The following is a 22,847-nucleotide window of genomic DNA, read 5'->3' on the forward strand; positions in this document are numbered from 1 at the left end:
ATTTATGTAGCTTTCGATGTATGAACGTCACATAGGTAAATTTTAAAACTTTTAAATTATTATTGAAGTTATCACAAAACTGTTTTTACAGTACTGTGATAACTTCAATAACAGTGCGTATTGAAATAACGATTAAAACGGCATACCTATCTAAAAAATAAGAAAAAAACACATAGCGACTTTTGCAGGTGCAACGACGATATACAAACCTTATTATACTTATTTATCGTTTTTTCTATTAGCGAAAACCGCATCAAAATCCGTTGATTGGTTCAACGGATTGAATCAACGGATTTTGAATCACATGGTTTCTTCTGTACAGTTAAATGGCTATTAGAAGTATAAAACAATATTGGTCAGGATCGAACTTGCGACTGGGATCACTCGATGCTATTACTAGACGGCCTTGATTCGTAATACTTTTGAGCTATTTTGCCTTTGATTCCGACTTGATTAGATAGCTAAGTTTAATCTGAAATAGCTATTATTTTTACTTGTTAGAGCCAACGAACTATAACAAATATCAATCTTTACTTCCAGGCAGAATATATTACATACATATATAATTGTATTTAACTAACATGACTGTATTTTTAAATGTTGAAATAATTAACTCCCTGAGTTTCTTGCCGGTTCTTATCGGTAGAATCTACATTCTGAACCGGTGGTCACTTCACTTAATATAGTTTGTTAAATGACGATTCAAAAGTGCTGTAAAAGTCTACTCGAATAAAGTATTTTTTGATTTACGGATACAAACACTTATTTTGAATTATCATAAGTAAATTACTACGATATCATACTGTCGCCTTCTGTAACGTTAATACCGGAGAACAGGAATGGAAACCAATAAACCCTAAACCCTTTGTAAATTTAATAAAAAAAGTAGCTCATCGTTAGCTATAAAAAGTCGGTTGATAGATGGTAAATATGATGACTGAATTATGTTTTTTGTTAAACTTTATCAAAAATTTCATTGGGTATTTATTTTGCTTTTGCTACTATAAAAAAAAAAACTATTATGTCACCCGGAGCTAGTTTAATATACTTAAGACATAATAAAAGCGTGATGTCGAACGACGTTTTACAACATATAAATGCTTTTATTTAATGTAACGCGTTTACTACTTGAAGTTTCGATGTAATATACAGGGAAATATATATTTATATAGGTATTATCTGCTGTTAGTGATGACGCATGTGTGTGTCCTTGGAATTAATATTGGATAGTAATATTATTTTAAGTTTCATTATAAACGATACACATTATTTACAGGACGAGTTCACATCCAAAGTTTTCTCAAATGTTTATGTCTAAATAAATTATTATGATCTTCCGATGGTATATTTTTATAGCAGAATACAGTCGAACTTTGAAGTAAGATTCTTTGTAAGGTTATATATATTTTCACTTATAACATATACGATAACACTATCACGAAGTCAATGACAACACATTTTATCGATAACGGCATTGAAACGTACTTATATATGGTAAAACACTAATAATAATGGTCTATGGCGACCTAATTTGACAGAATATGTACAATTCTAACCCGCGGTATGTTGTTTGCGACCTATTTAAAATGACACAGCCAATATTTTTTTCTTTATCTGTATATCGTGTTACGAAGAAGGTTACTATGGTTTTTTATATTCATGATTGATCAATTGTATTGCAGCGCTATGCGTAATTTCACGATTAAAAACACTAAAAAAAAACTAGATATTAACAACTCACAAATATATAGGATATGATACGATATTCACACACGAGAACGTAATTATTTCATATGTACATTTGTTGCTGGTTTGTATAAATTCCGTAAAAACAATATACCTACGTCACGAAATAAATTTAGAATTATTTTTAATAGAACGTTGCTTATAGCGGGAGCAGCAAGCAAACTATGGTCATTTTAATATTATATCAATGATCACTACGAAAGTAAGGAGTGTAATACGGCCGCGTGAGGTTTAGTTATATATACTATATATAGTACAGACAGAAATAAAAGCACTCGCGGGGCACGTAACTTCACTGGCGTCCAGACGTCGAATGATTTTTGCATCGGCGTCGCTAGCTCGGCGGTGGGGCGTGGATGCTTACAATCTTCATCGACCACTGCATTCCGGTCCGTAAACGACGATTCACGAACAGTGTCGCCGAGGCCCGAGAGGCGAACAAAGAAACGTTATAGGGTCGCCGTAGAACATACATTTTATATTGAAGAAAAAATGTACATAGACCGTCGTGTGTTTGTTGGCCGTGCCTAAATTGTTTGCCAATTGACTTATTAAGTTTTAGTTTAGCTTTAAAAGGTTAGTGACAATTTGTTTAAGTAGACTATTCACCTTTTCTGAATACCGAAAGCGTAGTGGAAATTTCCATGTATGCAATGGCGTGCTTCTTTGTCGATATTACCTAATAGTGCGTCATCAAATCTGTCTAATGAAATTAAAGTGTCCATATAATTTTGTACAATAAAACAAAAAAATAAAGGTTTTAGCGTAGTAGGCTGATATAGATTTAGGATAAAAATCACAAGTTTAACCTGAAAAAATAAGGACTCGCCCATTTTTATTGTTTTATGGAATCTCGTCAATTTATTTTGCTCAATGAAATAATCGTTAAATTTACCAACATATGAGATGACCAATATTATCATTATAGGTACTAATCATATATAATCTAATAGTTATTTTTTCCTTTTGTACTCGTATGCTGCACAGGCGGATCTGCACGCATTACATAACTGTTAAAATGGTTTGGACGCTAAGGTATGTTAAAAGTAGCTAATAACAAAAGTTTTTGTCATTTTAGTAACATTACTCGTTGGATTTATACTAATCAATAAACGGCACAACTTATGATAAAATTTAAAGATACCTACTTGGTAGAACCTTGCTTTTATATATATTAGGTTATTAAGAAATACATATAGAAACAAAGCTAGCTTGGTGTCAGGATTTATTAGATTAGTTAAAATAATTCTGATGAATAAAATAATTTATAATTATTATAAAAAACAGAAATTTGTGGAAGCTATATAAAAGTATACTACCTAGCTGTGAGGGGAAACCTGATGCGGGGCGACACCCCAAGTAGCAAATTCCTGGTATCTATAATCTGTAGCCGAAAGACCATAATGGCGAGTTATTAACCGCGCGCAAAGAGCGAGAAAGCATTCGTTCGAAGAATACATGGGCGGCCGCCATTTTGTCGTTCATTTTACTCGACGCTTCGTTACTGAGGGGACACGAGCGACGGCGCTGGCGCGGCTGTGTTCCTGTTTTGTTAGACATTAGTTATCAAAAAGTAAATGTGACATTACTATTACATAAAATTCGAAAGGCACAAATAATATGCCTATAAATTCTCTAACTGTACAAAAGCTTTCAGCATTAGCTAAAATTTTGGACGCGAGTGCGATTTATTGGTCATAACGTACGTCTTGAAAGTAATGAAATCGTATAATGAAGTGCTCTAATGAAAATCTAATGCAGTGACAAATTATTTTAAAACTATATTTTTATTTATTTTGTGGTTTAATTGAAAGTGCTTGATTAGTAAGTGATTAAATTTATAAACCTATTATTTTTCCTATAATTTAAAATTGTTTTATTGTTGTTTCTAATAATACAAGTTCCTAAATCATAATACGGTCCATGTGATGATGTAAAATTGCCAAATGCTACGAACGATGTCGTTTCCGAGAAATTTGCGAAGTCTGTCGATGATTGCCGAACATTTCAACGTAGTGTTGCGGACTTAAAAAAACAACCACGATATTATTATTAGATAATATTCATATATATTTTTAATTTTATATATCATATTAATCATATATTTAAGTCTTTAATTTTTTTTTCGATAAATAAAAAAAATCAGCTTTCGATATATTTTTCAATTTGTTTAAAAGTATTCTTTTGGCAAGTATTATTTTGATTTGTCAGGTTTTTATTACATTAGTTTTATTATTATAATAGATAGATTATAGATTGATTTTATTTGTGTGGATAAAATTGAAAATTTCAATATGATGCTATGTATCTGGGTTGTAATTTCATATCCGTTCGTTAGAAACGCAGTTTCATTAGATATTGCTACATTAAGGAGTTTTTAGATAGATCCTTCATTTAAACAATTTTACATTAAATTAGTAATATAAAAAAATGAATTGGTATAGACTAGACTAGAACATTTAAGAAGGAACATTCTAGTATAATGTTAAATTTGAGTGTGATTATTCACTTGTTTTGTCAATGGTAGTAATATTTTTATTTACAAGATAAAGTAAAACTGAATGTTTAATATCTATGTGGTATGAATTCTAAACAATACTTCAGTTGTGCATTTCATGTAATACTGCTATAGCACACCACTAATAAATGTGTCGTCATCAGTGAATAAAAATCGCGGTTCTCTTCATTTTTGTACATATATAGAACTATGATTTTTTGTAAAGGTGTGAAGGTATAATCGTTCCTCGATCGACGGGTGATAAAGGCAAATTAATGTAATATCGTTATTTGGATTCTTTTTGCACATATAAATATATAGAGTAACGCGACATCGTACATGCTATGCTAATATATATAAATAAGCTTCATCCTTAATTCGGACTGTTGAATATGCTGGACTTAAAGGGATTTTTAACTTGCAATATGAAATAAAATCGATTGTGTAGCTAGTATACATGTATACTTTGACATAAAGTCATTCCTTTCTATTAAACGTTTCTTATAGTACCCATGTTAGTGTAGCTTAGCGTCTTATATTCGTGATAATTCCTAAAAACTCCTTATATACTGCAATAATGTTATATGTTAGAAAAAAAATGATATTGAATTAGATATCTAAAGATATGCGTTTATTATATTTTATTAAACTTTTAATTTACTGTGATCGCCTCGTAACAAGTTAGCTTCAATTAAAAAATCAAATATATAATTTAAAAACTTTGTTATGATTTATTGTGTAACTGAAAATATCTGAATTGAAAGAATTTGGAAAAAAATATCAATATTCTAATCATTTGAGATGTTTAGCTTAAATCGTAATTGAACTATGGCGTAATTCAAACGAACCTCAAAATCCTTGTTTATACAATTATTATACTAAAATTCCTGCTCCCATTCCGCACTGACAATGAATTTCATACATATACAATCCTAGGGCGCGGAGTTCTCTTAAAAACTATTTAACAGCAAAATACTTGATACATATTTCTAAGAAATCGAGCTGAGTTAACGGAACAGCATGTTTAGTTTTACGTTCATTTAATTTTATAAATATTTTTAATTGTTTGGTTTATATGTCCTGTATTAGTTTAAATATGAATTATTATTTAAATGTTTTTAATTAACAACGCGACAATTTGAATTTTTGTTATATTTAGTTAGTACTAAACGCTAGTGCGTTCGTTAAAAAAGTGCCTAGGTCATTCTCTCTAACCTCAATATTATAATAGGATATTTTTCAACGTCAGTTTTTATTATTTTTATATATATTAGTTTGATATATTGGTGCAAATCTGTATACTAACACGATGCAAATGTTATACGTAAACTAAATGTTCCTTGGGGTGAGCTAGAATCGAAAATGTATTATGACCAGAGATTTATATACTGTTGAAGTTACATTTGCGTTAACACTGTTTTGTAAGGTAGTGGTACTTATGCTACCGTTAAATAGCTGATACTACGTACTTGTGTTTAAGGTATTTTAAATGATTGCGTTTTTTTTTTGCTATAGAAGTCTTGACTGACTGGTTCCGTTGTTTTTACACTGTAACTCATTAAGCTTAATTTTCTAGTGTTCTATAAGGTACAGCAAATACGTATATATAAACGTCAGCATTAAGTTTTTTGTCTATACACTTAAAAGTAAAAAATACCATATCATAAGTTAAGTAAAGTTTATTATAATAGACAAAATATGTAAAGATTTTCATTTGAATATTTTTATACTTAATCATATAATATCAAGCGATTTTTTTTCAATAAACACAATATATTGAAAGTATTTGTGTTTCTTGCTTTGCTTGTCGTATTTTATTCTACAGCGTTCGATTAAATAAATAAATACTTCATATTTCTATAAGAATTGGTTAATTTTCAGACCTCAAAATGGATTTGGAGTACGATCGCAAGTTCGAGGAGATGAAGAAATACATTCCTTTTTTGGAAAATATGATCAAAAGACTGGAAAATACGAATTCTGTGTCAAATCCGAGACAGGCTCAGCTCGATAAGATAAGGTCTCTAAGAGATCTTCTTATGGACAAGAAAAGAAGGTACGAATTTGTAAAATACTTTATAATTATACGAAGAATTTTGATTACATTACACAACTTACTTTTATGTCTACGACTTTAGATCTACTTTTCATTTAACTTGTAAATTTAGCTTAGCAAAGTTTGGAAATGGTTATATAATGTCACAGAGACTATTGTCTTGTGTATATTTTATAACCAGTTTCTAGATTGGTGCAGGTTATATTCTCTGATACCTAAAAGAATAGATAGAGGTATATCAAATATTTTAACTAAAAAAATATGTCTATTACAGAATGAAAATGGAAAATTTACTGAAGTGTGAACAAGTTTTGGTCAATTTGTACGAAAAAGTCGAACAGGTAAGTTTATAAAATTTAAGTGAATAAAGTGTCCTTTTTGATAAAAACGTTAACATTAATCCTATTTGTTGTAGAGGGATTCCTTGCCAGTCCTTAAAAAAGATGGGAATATTTCGCAGAAAGACAAAACTGATTTAAATACAGTTAGAAACAAGCTAAAATCAGCTGTGATAAAATTACAAAACGAAAGTGTAGACACTTTACCAGAAATTGCACGCGCCAGTGAAACTGAAGAAGTATGCGTGCCGGGAAGTAAAGAACCTGCATTATTCCAGCGCAGACCCTGTAACAAATCATCCATGTCACCTACGCGTCCTATCACTAACAAAATAAAAGAAGGGTCTCCTCCAATGTCTAAAAGAAATTACACGCGGGTTTTACTTTCACCAGAAACAAATCAAAATCGCTGGTCTACTGAAGAGAATTTGTCAGAGAAACCACTTTTTAGCAGAAGATCACCGCGTCGACTCTCACCTTCTTATCACAAAAAAGAACGCAAAAAACTATCTAAAAATAAATCAAAGTTAATGGAGTCCAAAGATCTTAATATTACTTTAAATGTGCCAGAAGAAAGCTTAAACTCATTAAATACGAAAGACATTCTGACCAGGATAATAAACTGTAGTGATAATGATGTAGACATTGATACATTACGGGAATTACGGACGCAAATCCTTGGAGAGTTGAAAGAAACAGGGGCTAATGAAGACATATCTGATTTAATTCTCAAATCTTACAAAAAAAAGGCTATCAAAGACCAAAAAGCTGAGGAGATTGAAGAAGGAGAATTATCTGACAGTGAAAGTGAAGCAATCGAAAGTATATATGGCAGTTTAGTTATAATGGAAAAAGAAAAATCAAAAAGTGTGTCCAATAAAATATCTAATGAGGAACCACGTAAAATACAAATATGTCTTGTTATTAACTCAGATAAAAATAAATCTAATACAACTAACGAAGAACAAGATAAAACATTGCCTGTCGGCTCATCTGATTTTGAAACACTTAGTAATAACAGACAAAGTGAAATAAAAAAAGATTTAGCTAAATCTAATGAATTTGGTAAAAATGTAAATACCGAAGAAAGTACATCAAGTTTTGAACAAGTCAAATCTCTTAAGGTTGATGATCAAACACAGGCACGAGTTGTTGTTAATGAAAATAAAGCCGTTGAACAAGATGAAAGGAACGAACAACAAAAAGCTATGGAAAATGATATTAAACCGGAAATAAAATTGGTGAAATCAAAAGAAATTGATATGCCATTAGACCTCGATAAATCAGGAGTTAAACAAAATGAAGACATTAATAGGTATGTACCTGAAAATCGATCGTGCAGCAAAATTTTACAAAATGAATCAAGTGAACACATTGGTGATAGTAGTCAAAATGCAAACAAATCCAATGAAATTAATGAACAAAATTCGAATGTTGAAATACCTTTGCTAGAACCCACACAAAAAGTATCGGAAATTGATATTTTACAAGCTTTAAAAAAAGAAATACTGAGTGAAACAGATAATGTTCTTAGTTCAGACGCAGAGACACCAGCTTTACATCAACCAAAAATAACAAAAGTAGGTAATGCTCACGAAATAGGGTCTAAGAAGAGAATATCAATCGAGAACTATAAAGCTAAAACAAATACCCCTTTAAAAAATATTCTTGGTAACGAAATATCTTCCAACATGAACAAAGATGATATTAATAGAAAACAGAGTTTGAAACTGACGGAGAAGGAGTGTGAACGTTTTAATTTTCCATCTAAGTTAACAATAGATGAAAGTTCAGACGATGAAGACAAGTCTCTTTTATCTGCGGATGATATTTACGAAAATTTAGCCCCTAAATCACCCGATCACGAAGATTTTGCAGATACAGGTATCAAACCACCAGTAATTATTCCAAGTGATCCTGTTGAAACAACAATTGTGCATTCAGAGGCTGATATAGATATGAGAAAAATTTTACCAGTTTTGCAGTGTAATTTGAACTCTGATGTACTTAATGCCTTATCGTTTTGTAAAGATAATACGATAAAATCTTTTAGTACAGAAAAGGATAAAATAAAAAACAACGATAAACTTACAACTCCATTACTAGATCCTAGAATGAAAAAAGATATAAACGCTTCTATTAATCCCGAGAGCCCTAATCCATATATAATGAATATTGACAAAACATCCAGATCAGTTATTAATTACGGAAATTGTACATCAAATATAAATGTACTACAAAATATGAACTCCAACTCATCATTAATAGGAAATATGAATTCGGGATTAAACAGATCTATACTATCACCAAACTTGCCTAGTAATGTGACGCCAAATATTACACCAAATGTGGTTTCTAATTTGGCACCTATTATGACTCAAAATGTACCAAATATGACACCTAATACGAGATCCTACGATATGACACCCTCCCGACAAACAGTTGATAACGAGGATTATTCTAATCAAAAACACGTGTATGCTCCTATGTTTCCCATTGTTGATACGCGGGATCATAGTGAGAAACAAAAATGGGATAATTTGGATAATAATGGATTACCTTTTTGGGAAGACCCGCGAAGCATTCCGATCCAAAGAGATACGGATTATAGGGATCTAAGGCAAAGAGACGGTGAATATAACCCCGCTTTCGAACATTATAGAGATAGCCCCAGAAATGATCGGTATAATTTTGAAAAAATAGAACAATGCCATAGAGCAGAGTGTCCAACAACCCCAAGTCATCCTTTTGGGCGATTAGATTGTCCAAAATCATCAACTTCTTTTGGGAAAATGGATTTGCCTATGACCCCTGTTCATCCCTTTGGCAGATCTGATTGCCCATCGACCCCTAACCATCCTTTTGGCAGATCTGACTGTCCATCTACGCCTAGTCATCCTTTTGGTAGATCTGAATGTCCATCTACCCCTAATCATCCTTTTGGACGATCAGATCCGTTAATTCCTATGCCGTTCGTCAGACCCGATTTTAATCATATTCCAAATCAATCTTTTGGAAAACCGATTGATCCAAGGTTCAAAAGAGGTTCAGACTATGATATGTATCACAACCGTGACGATGATAGAGACCATGGTTTTTATCAAGATCGTAATTTCAATTCGAGCTCATATAAGCCTGATCACAATAATAGAAATAACAATCCTGAATTATTTAGAAAGTACCAAAGAGAACAAAGCTTAGGAAGAAATGACAGGAATAAAAACTATGATCACAACGCTCGTAATTATAAAGAATCACGCCGTGAGACCAGTGTCGGACGATATAATAGAGATTATGACAACGATAGACCATATAATAGAAATCACGGTTCAACTAATAGGAATTATGATTACCGTCAGCAAAATGAGTTTAAAAACTATGATAAAGACGAACGACGTAGTTATAAACGTGAAAAAAGCGTTAGCCGGATGACCTCACACTCGTCAATAAGAGATCCTAGCGTTGGTCGGTCATTTCCCAAAGAAAACCAAGTATCGGTTCAACGCAATGCTGATCATTCTTTTACTATTGATACAAGTGTTAATAGTACATTTCAAGAATATAATAATCACAAAAACAGATTTTCAAGTTTTGATTCTCGAAGACAGCGGGCTGCAAGTGTTGGACGAACTTTAGCTCGCGGTTCAAGTCCAAACAAGGTTGTCAATAAAGAGACGAAAGTTGTATTTAATCATTTTGAAAATAAAAATAGGAACCTTAGTTTTCGTCGAGCTTGCAGTGTTGGAAGGGAAATAAAAGATAATAAACTTGACTTTAAAGACATTAAAGCAGACTTAAAGTCATTTAAATTGAAAGGAGAATCAAGGTGGGATAAAGTAGAAACTAACAAAGAAGAAAGTAGAAAATATACTGAAGTCGTCAGAAATTCTGAACCCCGTAGTAAAAAGGAAATTCATAAGAGCCATATTAAATCAAGTCAAGGTAATTTAAAATATACACCAAGACAAAATAATAGAGACCCGAGAATGCGACGTGAGAATTCATATGAATATAAGAGTTCTAAAGATAATAGTAGAAGTAAATCGAAAGATTCTAAAAGTTTCGGTATTGTTTATTCCAATGATAATATTACAAAGGGAACTATATTAGGCCCAGGTTACGGTGTAAAAAACTATAAAATACCTAAAATAAAACGTCCTCCAGAAACGGTTATGGACAAGGAAATCAACTCAAACAAATCGAAAGAAAGTGAAAACACAGATATAGATAATAGAACAGAAGATGGTAAAAGCAACTTAAGTAAGAGTATTATCGATAAAAACGAAAGTACTACAACAAAGAATAAAATTTGTGATCCTAAACATATTACTAAAGAAAACATTGCAGAACTGATAAATAATCAAAATAAATTGAAAGGACCGAAATGTGATTTAGATGTCTCAAGTAAAGTGAAGGTAACGGAAAACCCGAAATCAAAAAAAGCTCACGATATGAAACAAAAAAACAGTGATGATGTTCTAATTGATAGTTGTAAAAATCATGAAATCGAAAGACAAAATATTTCAAATCATATTGTTAACTCATCAATTGATACTGTCGAAAAACGAGTAACAAGGTCTACGAGTAAAAGCTTGTCGTTGGATTCTTCTGTAGATATTTCTCCTGTTAAACGAACAAAAAGGGGGAAAAAAACATATGTTTACGACACAGATTCGGATGATAACGATAAGAAAATAAAAAATACGGTATGTGATAATTCAACACTATCTAACAAAGACACAAATAACGAAAAGTCTTATGATATTGGGCAGACTAATGAAGTGACATGTCAAAAAGAAGATTCAAATTCTCAATGCGCTTTGAGCACAACAAATGTTAAATCTAAAGACAAAAAAACAGCTAGTGGCATAGATTCCGGCTTCGGGATGGATGACCTTGAAATATTTGCAGATAATGTTACATCAGATCCTGTCATAGATAATATTAATGCTTTAATAGCTGATTTGGATAATGATCTTGATTCTTCTAAGCCTGTAGATACCAATAGTAACTTTAATAGAGAACTAACACTTGAAACTATGCTTGAAAATATAACTAGCCCAGAAGATAATGAAAAAAAACAAGACAGATTTGATGAACTACCTGAAATCAAACCAGATTCGATAACATTGGTAAATAATAAAAGTAACCCAAAATTAATATGTCACGAAGAAAAATCAGAAAGTATTTCTGAAACCAACAATCCGACCATGTCAAAGATAGATTCAGATGCTAATAATACTCAATCTGTTCTCAACTTTCAAGAAAATAATACAGAGAGCAAAATAGATTCAAAAAATTTGGAAAGCCATCAATCTCTTAAACATGAAAATAATATTGACACAGTTGAGATTCCAGATAATACAACAAAAATAATTGAGGCAGAAGATAATCTTAACAGCGAAGCTATTGTGTCGACTTCAGAAGAAAGAGAAAAACAAACCTTAGAAGCGCAGCCAGTGAAAAGCGCAAGCGATATCAGTGTTCAAAATAAACCTGATAGTACGATAAATAGCAATGCTACTCGAGACACCTTGGACTCAGATCAGAGAAACTTACCTGATAGCACGAATGACATAAATGACGAAATTAATTCTGTAATAAGTTCTACCCACAATAGTTCCAATTCTACTAATATTAATACGCTTAATGCAGATACAAATTCATGTAATACACCAGCACCGAAAAATAATTTAGGTAAACTGTTATCAATAAAAATAAAAGAGTTACTTGGTTTATTGGGGGATCAATCCGGCGATAATGAAAAAATTAAAAAGAAATTAGAAAAACTTAGTGAAATAGTATCGGACGATGAAGAGAATACAGTTGAAGACGAAATAGGTAAACAAAAAAGTGATATAAAATATGAAAATAGTAGTGAAGTGGTCAGTTTTTCTCCATTATTAGAACAAGAAAAAAAAGAAGAGATTGAAAATAAGGACGTTGATAATAATGAATCCCTAAAACAGTCTGCAGAAGATATAAAAAGTGTAAATGATAAAGAGGAAGGCTTTTCTTCAAAAGAAAATAACTGTGTTCCGGAAATAATTGAAAAAAGTAGAGAGGACATTACTGCTGCACCATCGGAAATAATCAATGAATCAAACAGTTTAAATGAACAGAAAGAGAAGAATTCAATTGAGTCTGAAGAAAATATTAATAAAATAATTGAGCAAGATGTTCTATCTTCGAAAAAAACACCAGTGATCACGAAAAAGACTAAAAAAGGTAAAAAAAAGACAACAGGTAGGGTAGGAGTAACTAATGAAGAGAGGCGTTTAACACGTTCAGATGCTGCAAATTTGCGCTTTGATAAACAACCCACTGTAAAAAAACCATCTAGGGAATTGCAAAAGTTACAGGAAGATATAAGAGAAATGTTTATAAGAGATGATATCTTAGGTGCCACTGGTATAAGAATGTGTCGCTTAGCAAAATTGGTTGACGAAAGTAAGAATCAAAAAGAAGAACAAAATGTTGAAATTAGTAACCAAGAACCAGTAGTAATTCTTGAAAAATGTAGTGATTTGAATGTGTCCGAAGATACTATAAGTACGGACAAAATAACGAAGAAAAAGATGGTAAAAGGGAAAAAAAATACTTCTGATCAAAATGTTTTAATTGATATGGATAATGCAAAAGGCAAATATTCAACAAATATTAAAACAAAGGTGAAAGACAAGATAAGCGACGTAGATCCATACGTATTTGAAACGGATTCTGTAAATGAAACTAAAAACGTAAGTGACAATAAAAATGATAATGATACTTCAGATTCTGAAAATGAGTCTTTATATTCTTCCAAGAGTTTTGGTAGTACGGAGGTACTAGCTGAAGTAAAAAAAAAAGTTAAAAGGAAAAGATCTAAGGGATGGAAGGCGGGAATAATAAAGCCAAAGAATAAAAAAAAGAAGATTGATCGTCAATCGGACTCGGTTTGTTTAATTGATAATAGTGTTGAAGTCTTGAACAAAACTATACTATCAGGTACTGATTGCTTTACGGATAAGAATTATTGCTTTGATAAAAATCTATCAAATTATGAGTGTCGGTTATGTACTTACAACGGGACGGACATAGTGTGTCATTATAAGAAACAACATCCTCATTCAGAAATACCACTGTCAAGAATGAGTCCCGCCGTAGCGTTGGAGGCTATAAAAGAGTCTGAAAAACTGAACTTTCAAGTTATTAGCAAAGTCCCTTCAAAGAGATATATTTGTAGATTCTGTTTTAAAGAATTCGGTGGAAAGAAACCCGTTCTAGAGTCATTCTTTTGGCATGTAGTTAGCATGCATACTGGTGAATACAAACAGCTTTGTTCAGAGTGTCTAAATGTGCAACGCTGTCCATTTAGTATGGATATTCCTCCACCCCCAAAAGATATTAAAGGTCAACTCCTCGGTTACGTTTGTGAAAAATGTAATTATACACAAATTTCTTTAGAAAATCTAAAGACTCATGTTATAATACGACACAATGATGAACAAACTGCAGTTTATACAATAAACTTATCGGTTACCGCGAAAGGTACCATAAATAATATGTTAACTGAGGTTACAGGTACTCAAAATACCGACCTTGAAAATAGATTGCCTCGTATTCTTAGAAGTTCTCGATCCAATCAAAGTATAGGAGAAAGCAGTGATGTTAGAAGTGATTCTACTGACGACTGTAATCGAAGTCTAAAGAGACAAAGTACAAAATCTGAAATTGAAAAAGTGGTTAAAACTAGTAACATTCAATCTAAAATTACATTTGAAAGCGACAACACTGATGAAATATCGAATTATGATGAACAAATTTCTAAGGTTAAAGTTGAACTATCAAATGAAAATCTAGAAGATGTAAATTTTGACAATTTACAACATGAATCAGAGCATGTATCATTTGACCTTCCAATTACTGCCGAGGAGACAGTAGAACCATCTGTTTCGAACGATATTTGTAATTATTCTCATTTTAAAATTAAATATTCGGCTTCTGGTTCTAAAGAATACATATGCTGTATAAATGGAAATGATTTACACTACCGGACAACACTTTTAATTTCTTTTAAGAAACACGTACAGTTGAAGCATTCGGAACATTGGGATGGTTATTGTTTTATATGTAAAGTTATTGTAACCCCTCAAGGAGTACATTTATTTAAAGATTGTCTACAACATTTTTTGGACCAGCATATTGATAACTTTCCTGTTATGGAAGAAATAGCTGAAAAACCATTACCTAATGGTGAACCGAAACTTTCCAATAAATCTATTAGTGAGAACGTAAGCACTAAACCCTATATTAACGTACGTCCTTTATCAGAGCTTATTTCAAAAACCAGCACTGCTCAAACATCCGACGAAAGTGCTCCCCTATTACCAGTTATTGAAAGTGTAATAAGCCTGGGAACTGGAATTGAACAATCTAGGCCTAGTCCTTCTTATCCAAAACCAGAGACCATAGAAGGTCCAAAACAGTTCAGACATGAGGAAGCTCAAGCTGAGATAATGTCAAAGAAGCACCGAGTCGTTTTAGAAGCAATGATGTCTCACGTCAAATTAGTTAAAGTATTTAAATGTGCGGGTCGCTTTTGTTCTTTCACAACAGATAGTGCAGAGGATGCGCTACTTCATGCGTCAACCCATACGCGAGTTGGTGGGGAAGATTCACTCAAATGTGCTTATTGTGACTTTGATTCTTCAAGTAACGCAATTGACTTGATAACGCACGTGTTTAAAAACCATGGATGCTGTCAATATGCGTGTGAAATGTGTTTTTATCGAGCAGCCGCTAGCCAGTTAGTTAATGCTCATATTAAAAGGGTACATGCAGAAGTTACCACGGCAAAAATTCTCCATACAACGTTACAAACAGCCCCTATTAAAGAAGATAATATTTTGTCAAGAGAAGCTGCTGTTCCATACTACCTTTGTTGTGGTAAGCTCGACTTAAAATAACACTATAAATTAACAATAATATTTGTATAGTTTTTAATATAAAGAGACAGCTAAGAAAAGTCATACAATGATACTAGATATGAATATTCGAACCTTGCTCATGTTTTTATGATATTTCTTTTGTTTTTCAGCTAGTAGCGGTTCTGATGCTCCTTGTAAGTTCAGAACATATACACCGGGGAAGTTCTGTGAACATTTACAGATACGACATTCTACTGCTACGGAACATTCTTGTTTTGTATGTTAATTATAACTTATTTTATTTCTAAACTTTATTTCCATTTCCATATAATTTCACGACCGTGTCTTTAAGAGTTTAAATTACGTTAAATTTGTGCAATTATTAGTTCAAAGCTATTTTTAACAACTTTATTGATAAACCTAATTTTTGGATGATTTATTGTGTTTCTAATGATATTTTGGCGACGTATGACATCAAATGTAATTATATTATGCAAATACTCGTAGTATTTGCGTAATAGAATCAATTTAGTTCGACGTGGAGTTGCTTTAGCCGCAATAAGCGTTCAACCAAAAGTGTCGTAGGCTAAAATATATTTTTAAATCAATCCTTCAATAGTTCTTGGTTCGATAACAATATTTAAACTATGTTTTTAGATGTGTTCAGCTACTTTATCAACGCCAGCTGATTTAATACGGCATTTAAAAACCCATGGCCTCAAGTTGTACCAGTGCACCTGGTGTGTTTTTGGAGCCGATAACGAAATGGAATTACTTGCACATGCTTCAGCTAATCATCCTGATAAACAGCCAAAAGCCTATTTAAGGATTATTACAAATAAGGTATTGGGGTTCATCCTTTTATTTATCAAACCAAATATTAATATAAGTTTTAAATAAGCAAAAGATTACAATTTAGAAAGCTCATTGTACTCTAATTATCGTTACAGGAAGGCACATCGGAATTTAGAGTTTTGCCATTGGCGCACTTAAACAAATCGGAAATACCGGCTATTGAAGTTATATCAAGCAATATTAAGGAAAATCCTGTAAGAGAAGCTGAAAGATCAATAGAATTGGAAAAACTAATTGGACACACGACATTTATGATTGAATCTATGGCAACAGAGGTGAAAACGAAAACAACAGAGAGCAAATTTACTAATATTGATACAAACCCACACGTAAACGAACCACTCTTGGAAAATATGACCTTATTACAAGAATCCCAACAGAGAATGGTCACTCCACCCCCTCAAAGTATAGGCAATCAAAGTACCCTACAAGATAATCAATTGACACCCATATTAAAAAATGAAATAATTGAAATGACTCCTGAAAAAACATCTTCTGATCCAAATATTGTATACTGCTTAGACAGTGACGAAGAAGATTCCAGTCTAAATTTAATCGATCTATGCAATGATCAAACCGTATCTAATACACAAATTAACACTCCACCGACCCAACCAAAGACATTACCACTAACACAATTATTTTTGTGTGCCAAATGTAATATCACTTGTAGATGTGGCGCCGGTTTTAAAAAACATATTATGGCCTGCTACAGTCAAATACCTGATCCCATTCCGTGCGCGCATTGCCCCATGAAAGTAAAGAAAAAGCATATTGTAATCCATTATACAAAAATACATGCAGAAGTTGCCCGGTCTTCATACACATGTTCCAAATGCCCGAAAAAGTTTCTTAGTCTGGCCCAAGTGAGAGAACATGACCGAAGTGACCATTTAATGAGTAGTTCCAATAATGTATCGAACGTAGATAAAGCTCCTGTAAAGACGCAAGTCAAACCGGCAACAGCGGGCAAACGGAAACGATCGCTTGTGAGTAAAGAAAAAACTATAGAACCACCAGAAAAAATTAAAAGATTTGGGCCCAATGATGTTAATCTTTTACCGATAAATCCAATTCTAGATGATTCTGTATTCTGTTCTCTGTGTGAGTTTAGCACTAAAGTAAGACTTAATATGGTGAGACATTTGCAGCTTCATGCTGAACAACAAATCGTTTCTCAAACTGCGCCAGTTAATCCGGTGCCACATCTTGAAACAAATGAAAAACATTTCGACAGGATGTTAAATCTTGCTTCAAGTTCTATTATATCTCGAATTCCAGATAGAAGCAAAATTGATAGTAATACCACAGTCACGCTCATGATACCTCCGGAAGCCGTATCTCGTTACCCGAAATACGTTCCCGAAAAACATCGCCACACTTGTGGTGCTAAAGGATGTTCTTATATATCAGTTGACGAATCTATGTTTAAATGTCATTGGGAGACGTTACATTCAGGCACAAGTGATTATCGTTGTGTCCATTGCCCTCCGCATCAACATTTGGATACATCTAAGCCTTTGTCAGCTGTTCGAATTATAGCTCACTTAAAAATGCACGATGCAACATTATATGCCTGTTCGGTGTGTTCATACTATCATTATAAACGTCAAATCCTCGAAAACCATTTGAATGATATTCATAAGGCAATTGGACAAGTAATGGTGGTGAGGGAAGAAGGCGTTTCACTACCCGTAAATACGAGCCAGGCTCTGGTATCAGCTCCGACAATGGATTTGAAACCTTGGCAATGTGGTCTTTGTAAATTTAAGAGCTTATTGTGCCCCGAAGTTGTCGATCATTGTGCCAAAATACATAATTCTAAGATGCAATACAAATGTGCCTATTGCGCTTTTAAGACTTCTAATTCCGAGAATATTACTAAACACCAACATAAATCACATTCGGACAAACCAGAAGAGATTTTCTATTATTATTACCGAGAGGGTTCTGTGCCGACGGATCCAGACGGCATACCACTATGGCAAAAACAATGTCAGAGATATGATGTTTCAAAAAGTGCCGTAAAATCTGAAGTGACGACTGATGTATGCCCAACTCCACAAATTACCGTCACAATATCTAAGCCTTCAACGATGGAGATCGATTTGAATTTGGTAAAAACAGAAGTGATAGAACCAGTTGAAGATACAATAGAAGATTTGTGTAAAGATTTTGGTGAATTTTGTGAACCAAATGGTCTGAAGTATAAATGTTCTTTGTGCAAAAACGTCGTAGAAGATAGCGTCGACGCCATGCAGTCGCACCTTTTCGAAGAACTTAAATATAGAAAGTAAGTGCTTGTATGTATAGACTATATAAATTAGTAAAAAAAAGACCGTTACCTGATGATTATTTACGGTGTTTTACTTTAGTAATACATTTTACATTACATTAGCAGCCTGTAAATTTCCCACTGCTGGACTAAGGACTTTTCTCCCTCTGAGGAGGAAGGTATGGAGCATATTCCACCACGCTGCTCCAATGCGGCTTGGTGGAATACACATGTGGCAGAATTTCGTTGAAATTAGCCACATGCACGTTTCCTCACGATGTTTTCCTTCACCGCCGGGCAAGAGATGAATTATAAACACAAATAAGCACGTGAAAACTCAGTGGTGCTTGCCTGGGTTTGAACCCGCAATTATCGGTTAAGATGCACGCGTTCTAACCACTGGGCCATCTCGGCTCTTAGGGTAATATAGCTGACATAAATTACTATAGGTATTTGAAACGGGATATTTACCATGTTTTTTATTTTTATTTGGTGGAGCTCGATATTTCGACATTATCTACGAATGTCTTGTTCACGAGTCTCGTGAACCCGTTTACCCGATATTCCGTTTCAAATACTTATAGTAATAAAAATAGCTGACATAAATATCCAAAAAAATACATTAGTTTTCTAAAAATTGTGAAGTTACATTAAAACATCTTAAATATAAGGTACAAATATTAACTTGCTACAGCTCTTTGTCGACTACAGGGTTATTAAGTTTGTGTACTATTGTGTAAACGCACAAAACGCTTTTAAAACAGGATCACAACCACAATTGTTCAATATTTTAAGTTTAGATTTACTGATTCCATGCAATCTGCTTATAGCTCAACTATATTCTGCACTACAAACAGCTCTTGATTAATATACCCATATTTATTTACAATGAAATATTTTTATCACGAAAAATATTTATCTACTTCAATTTTACTTCAATATTTCTCATAAGATCTTCGTCTAAATTTCAAGTGCCGTTTTTTCACAAATCCATAAAGCATATCACAGATTAATCAAGCTTTCAAGTAATTATATCGCGTAAATCGATGTCAGAACTCTTGTGGTTAGAAGAATTTGGCTCATTTATGCTCACCTTGGGAATAAACTGTTGCCTCCAAGCAGTTTCAAATAATATATACGCAATCATTGATAAATTCAAATATAATACAGCTTGATTTCTTTCGCTGGTTTTTCTCAGGTCTGATTAATTTGTTTTTATAACATAGCATATTGCGCAGGAAACAAATAATTGAGCAAATGTGTAACTTCTATAAATAAAGATTAAGATATTTAATTACAAGATAAATTTGGTTGTCGAACAGAATTAAAAGGCAACAAAAAGTAATTTAGTGTATAATATATAACAATATTTAAAAATAAAAGATGATATAGCATTAGAGATCGTGTAATTGTAAGCAATTATAATATAATAATAGGGATTTTTCAAAAATAAAAAACTAAATTTAGTAAAAAGGCTGTTGAAAGTACTTGATAAATTCAGATATTTTAATAATAATATCATTTTCAGATGGGGATGCAGTATTTGTTCATACAAAGCTTTCCACAAGGCTGGCCTCAATGGTCACATGCAGACTGAACACAGGCAAAATAAAGAGCCCATTGCCTTGCAGGTGGATAAAAGAATCGAGACTTGGGTTGCTAAACTCCTAGAATATCAAACGGAACTTATAGAAAAAAATAAAGAAAACCTTGCTAAGCAAAAGGAAGAAATATTGAGGGCTGCACCGGGTCCATCCAGACCAAAGACTCCACCCAAGCGAACCGCAGAATCTAATGAAATTAAACAAACTTCGTCTAATATTACGATTTCAAACAAACCAACTATGGTAGAATTAGAACGGTTATTTGGATCGCTCGGAGCTTCCGTCAATATGTCGTTTTGCTGCCCTAAATGCCATTCTATATTTAAGGATGAAGATGCTATGAAAAATCACTTAGAAAGTGAATTGAATAAAATACGGTATGTGGAATTCTTCCATTTGTGTGCCTATCTTAAAATAGCCCTTAGAAAAGGTAATGTTACTTTGTACTTTAAATATTTTGTATGATTATAATTGTTTTTTTTTATTTATATTTCAGATGGGTTTGCAGTAACTGTTCGGTGACATTCCAAACATATCACGAAGCGCAATTTCACTGCAGAAGCGTCCATCAAGGGCAGAGCTCGCGGCCCGTGGAAGTCATTAGGGATGCCGCGATCCGGTCAGCCTGGATCGAAGCAGTTATCCGTGTTCAGAAACTCACTATGAACTACGTACCACTGCCCTCCAAAAGTTTTGTTAAAGATACTGATCATTCCGAGGAAAAATCTGATGTTCCAGAAAACTCTTTACTCGTCGTTCGTTACGAGGAAAGAATACCTACACCAGAAGAACAAATGGTGCGTAGGTCAACAGCTTTACACAGCACAGACAGCGATGATGATAAATTAATTATTGACGAGCCAATAGAAAGCAAAAAAGCGAAGGCATTGAATATTTGTCCACATTGTGAATACCAAACAATAAACGCAAAAGTGAGTCGCACTCACATTTTGCGACATTATAATTTAAGGCCTTTTACGTGTTCATATTGTGGACTAGATGGAAGCAAAAAGGCCTTAGAACAACATCAAAAAAGTGTACATTTAAATCAACCAATGAAGTTAATATACACGCCGATACCGACAGAATCACCTCTAGATTTTTTGCAAATTCAATCAGCAAATTTGAACGATCAAACAAAACTTGTGTGTCTGGTTTGTCGGAATGCATTTACAGAAGCCGATATGGCAGTACACGTTCACGATAATATTAAAGCAAGTTTTGGCAAGAATGGAGAAGTTGTAGTCAAATGCAGTGTTTGTTCTTCCTTACACAAGGATATTACTGCTTATTTCAACCATCATAAAAGTCTACACGGTTCGATAAGTGTTAATTACGTCTTTGAAAAATTGACAATCAATAAGGACACTGAACTTAAGTATAATGCTTCTAGGAGCAGCGACAAGAAATTGTCCACATTAATGGATTCGAAAATGCGTGTCGACTTAAATGATTCTTCCAAACCCATACATACAGTAGAGTCAAAGCTTCAAGAACCAATCCCAAAAAAAATTGTCATTGACTTAGTTGACGAAGACGAAGTAGGTACGAAAAGGAAAAAATTGGACGTCTCAATTTCGTCGCCGAGTAAAAAAGTAGCTAGAAAATCAACCACCAAGTTACCGTTTAAAAGGCCATTTGCAAAAAAATCTACGACAAAACTGCCTTTCAACGTGGATAGTGAGCCTGAGGAGTTTTCGTATTACGGCACTAGACCCTCGACTGATGATCTCGATGGAGTGACAACTATGATGTCCTTCTGGAACACAATGATGCCATTTACTTTGAAGAAATTAAGTGCAATCATAAACATTAATCCCGTTGTGGAAGTGGAAATGTTGAAGAAATAATTAAAATATGTTTGCAGTGACATTGATTCGTATGGAATTAGTTGTTCTCTGAACGTAGCCATATTGTAATGGCAGTGATCTGTGATTTTTTTCATACTACATTATTTTAGTTTGTTCTAGAATTTAAGGTAATTTTTTCGATTCTATTCAGAAAATAAAGCATTTGTATTTTGTTAAGATCAACTATTAGTACGTATGTCCTAAGTGTATTACTAATTAATTTTTATTCATTATGATATTCGATTAAAATGTAAGAACAAGATACAAATAAGTGTTTAGACTTCTCGAAATAATTGTTTAATTTACTGTTTACAGTATGTTATCTATAATTAGGTTCAATAAATAATTAATGACCCAGATTTGTCACTTCCAAATGATTTAAATATACTTTTTTAAATGTCATTTTTGTTTAGCTTCCTCACCTGTTCTCAATTATTTCTGTATTCGGTAATTAGAATTATTTTTATTTTCTTTAGTTCACAGTACAATACATTACACCGATAAATACAAATAAAATTTTCTATAACTCCGGGATGGTTAAGATTAGCGGATTACACGATGGTGGCGCTGCGATCGGGTGCCAGTTCTTTTTATTAAATAAAACCAACAGTGTCACCGAGAACAATGATGCTATATACGAATTTAAGTCCTAATTACTGACAACATTTATAAATATTGACAAAACTGAAAAAAAAACAGTTAACTGTATAAGGATTA

At 32.9% G+C, this 22,847-nt stretch overlaps 1 protein-coding gene across 3 annotated transcripts; it reads left to right on the forward strand.

The window, feature by feature from the left end:
- The first annotated feature begins 2,071 nt into the window (after nt 1-2,071).
- Nucleotides 2,072-22,496, forward strand: LOC125072046. Of its 3 annotated transcripts, XM_047682526.1 has the most exons (10): nt 2,072-2,322; nt 2,734-2,781; nt 6,125-6,299; nt 6,574-6,640; nt 6,715-15,565; nt 15,717-15,823; nt 16,204-16,389; nt 16,497-18,694; nt 20,205-20,657; nt 20,777-22,496. In XM_047682526.1, exons 3-10 carry the CDS (start codon nt 6,133-6,135, stop codon nt 22,128-22,130), a joined length of 13,383 nt encoding a protein of 4,460 aa, XP_047538482.1. In that variant the 5' UTR covers nt 2,072-2,322; nt 2,734-2,781; nt 6,125-6,132; the 3' UTR covers nt 22,131-22,496. The 3 variants fall into 3 exon arrangements, with proteins under 3 accessions (XP_047538482.1, XP_047538480.1, XP_047538481.1); XM_047682524.1 differs by lacking the exon at nt 2,734-2,781; XM_047682525.1 differs by lacking the exons at nt 2,072-2,322; nt 2,734-2,781 and adding an exon at nt 3,058-3,570.
- Nucleotides 22,497-22,847: the final 351 nt, after the last annotated feature.

Source organism: Vanessa atalanta, chromosome 20, assembly GCF_905147765.1.
Source record: "Vanessa atalanta chromosome 20, ilVanAtal1.2, whole genome shotgun sequence".
Classification (NCBI taxonomy): domain Eukaryota; kingdom Metazoa; phylum Arthropoda; class Insecta; order Lepidoptera; family Nymphalidae; genus Vanessa; species Vanessa atalanta.

Coding starts and splice junctions, on each gene's coding strand:
- LOC125072046 (XM_047682526.1), top strand. CDS start 6,133: ATGGATTTGGAGTACGATCGCAAGTTCGAGGAGATGAAGAAATACATT. Junction 15,566..15,716: donor TCCATACTACCTTTGTTGTG/GTAAGCTCGACT, acceptor TTTGTTTTTCAG/CTAGTAGCGGTTCTGATGCT. Junction 15,824..16,203: donor CTACGGAACATTCTTGTTTT/GTATGTTAATTA, acceptor CTATGTTTTTAG/ATGTGTTCAGCTACTTTATC.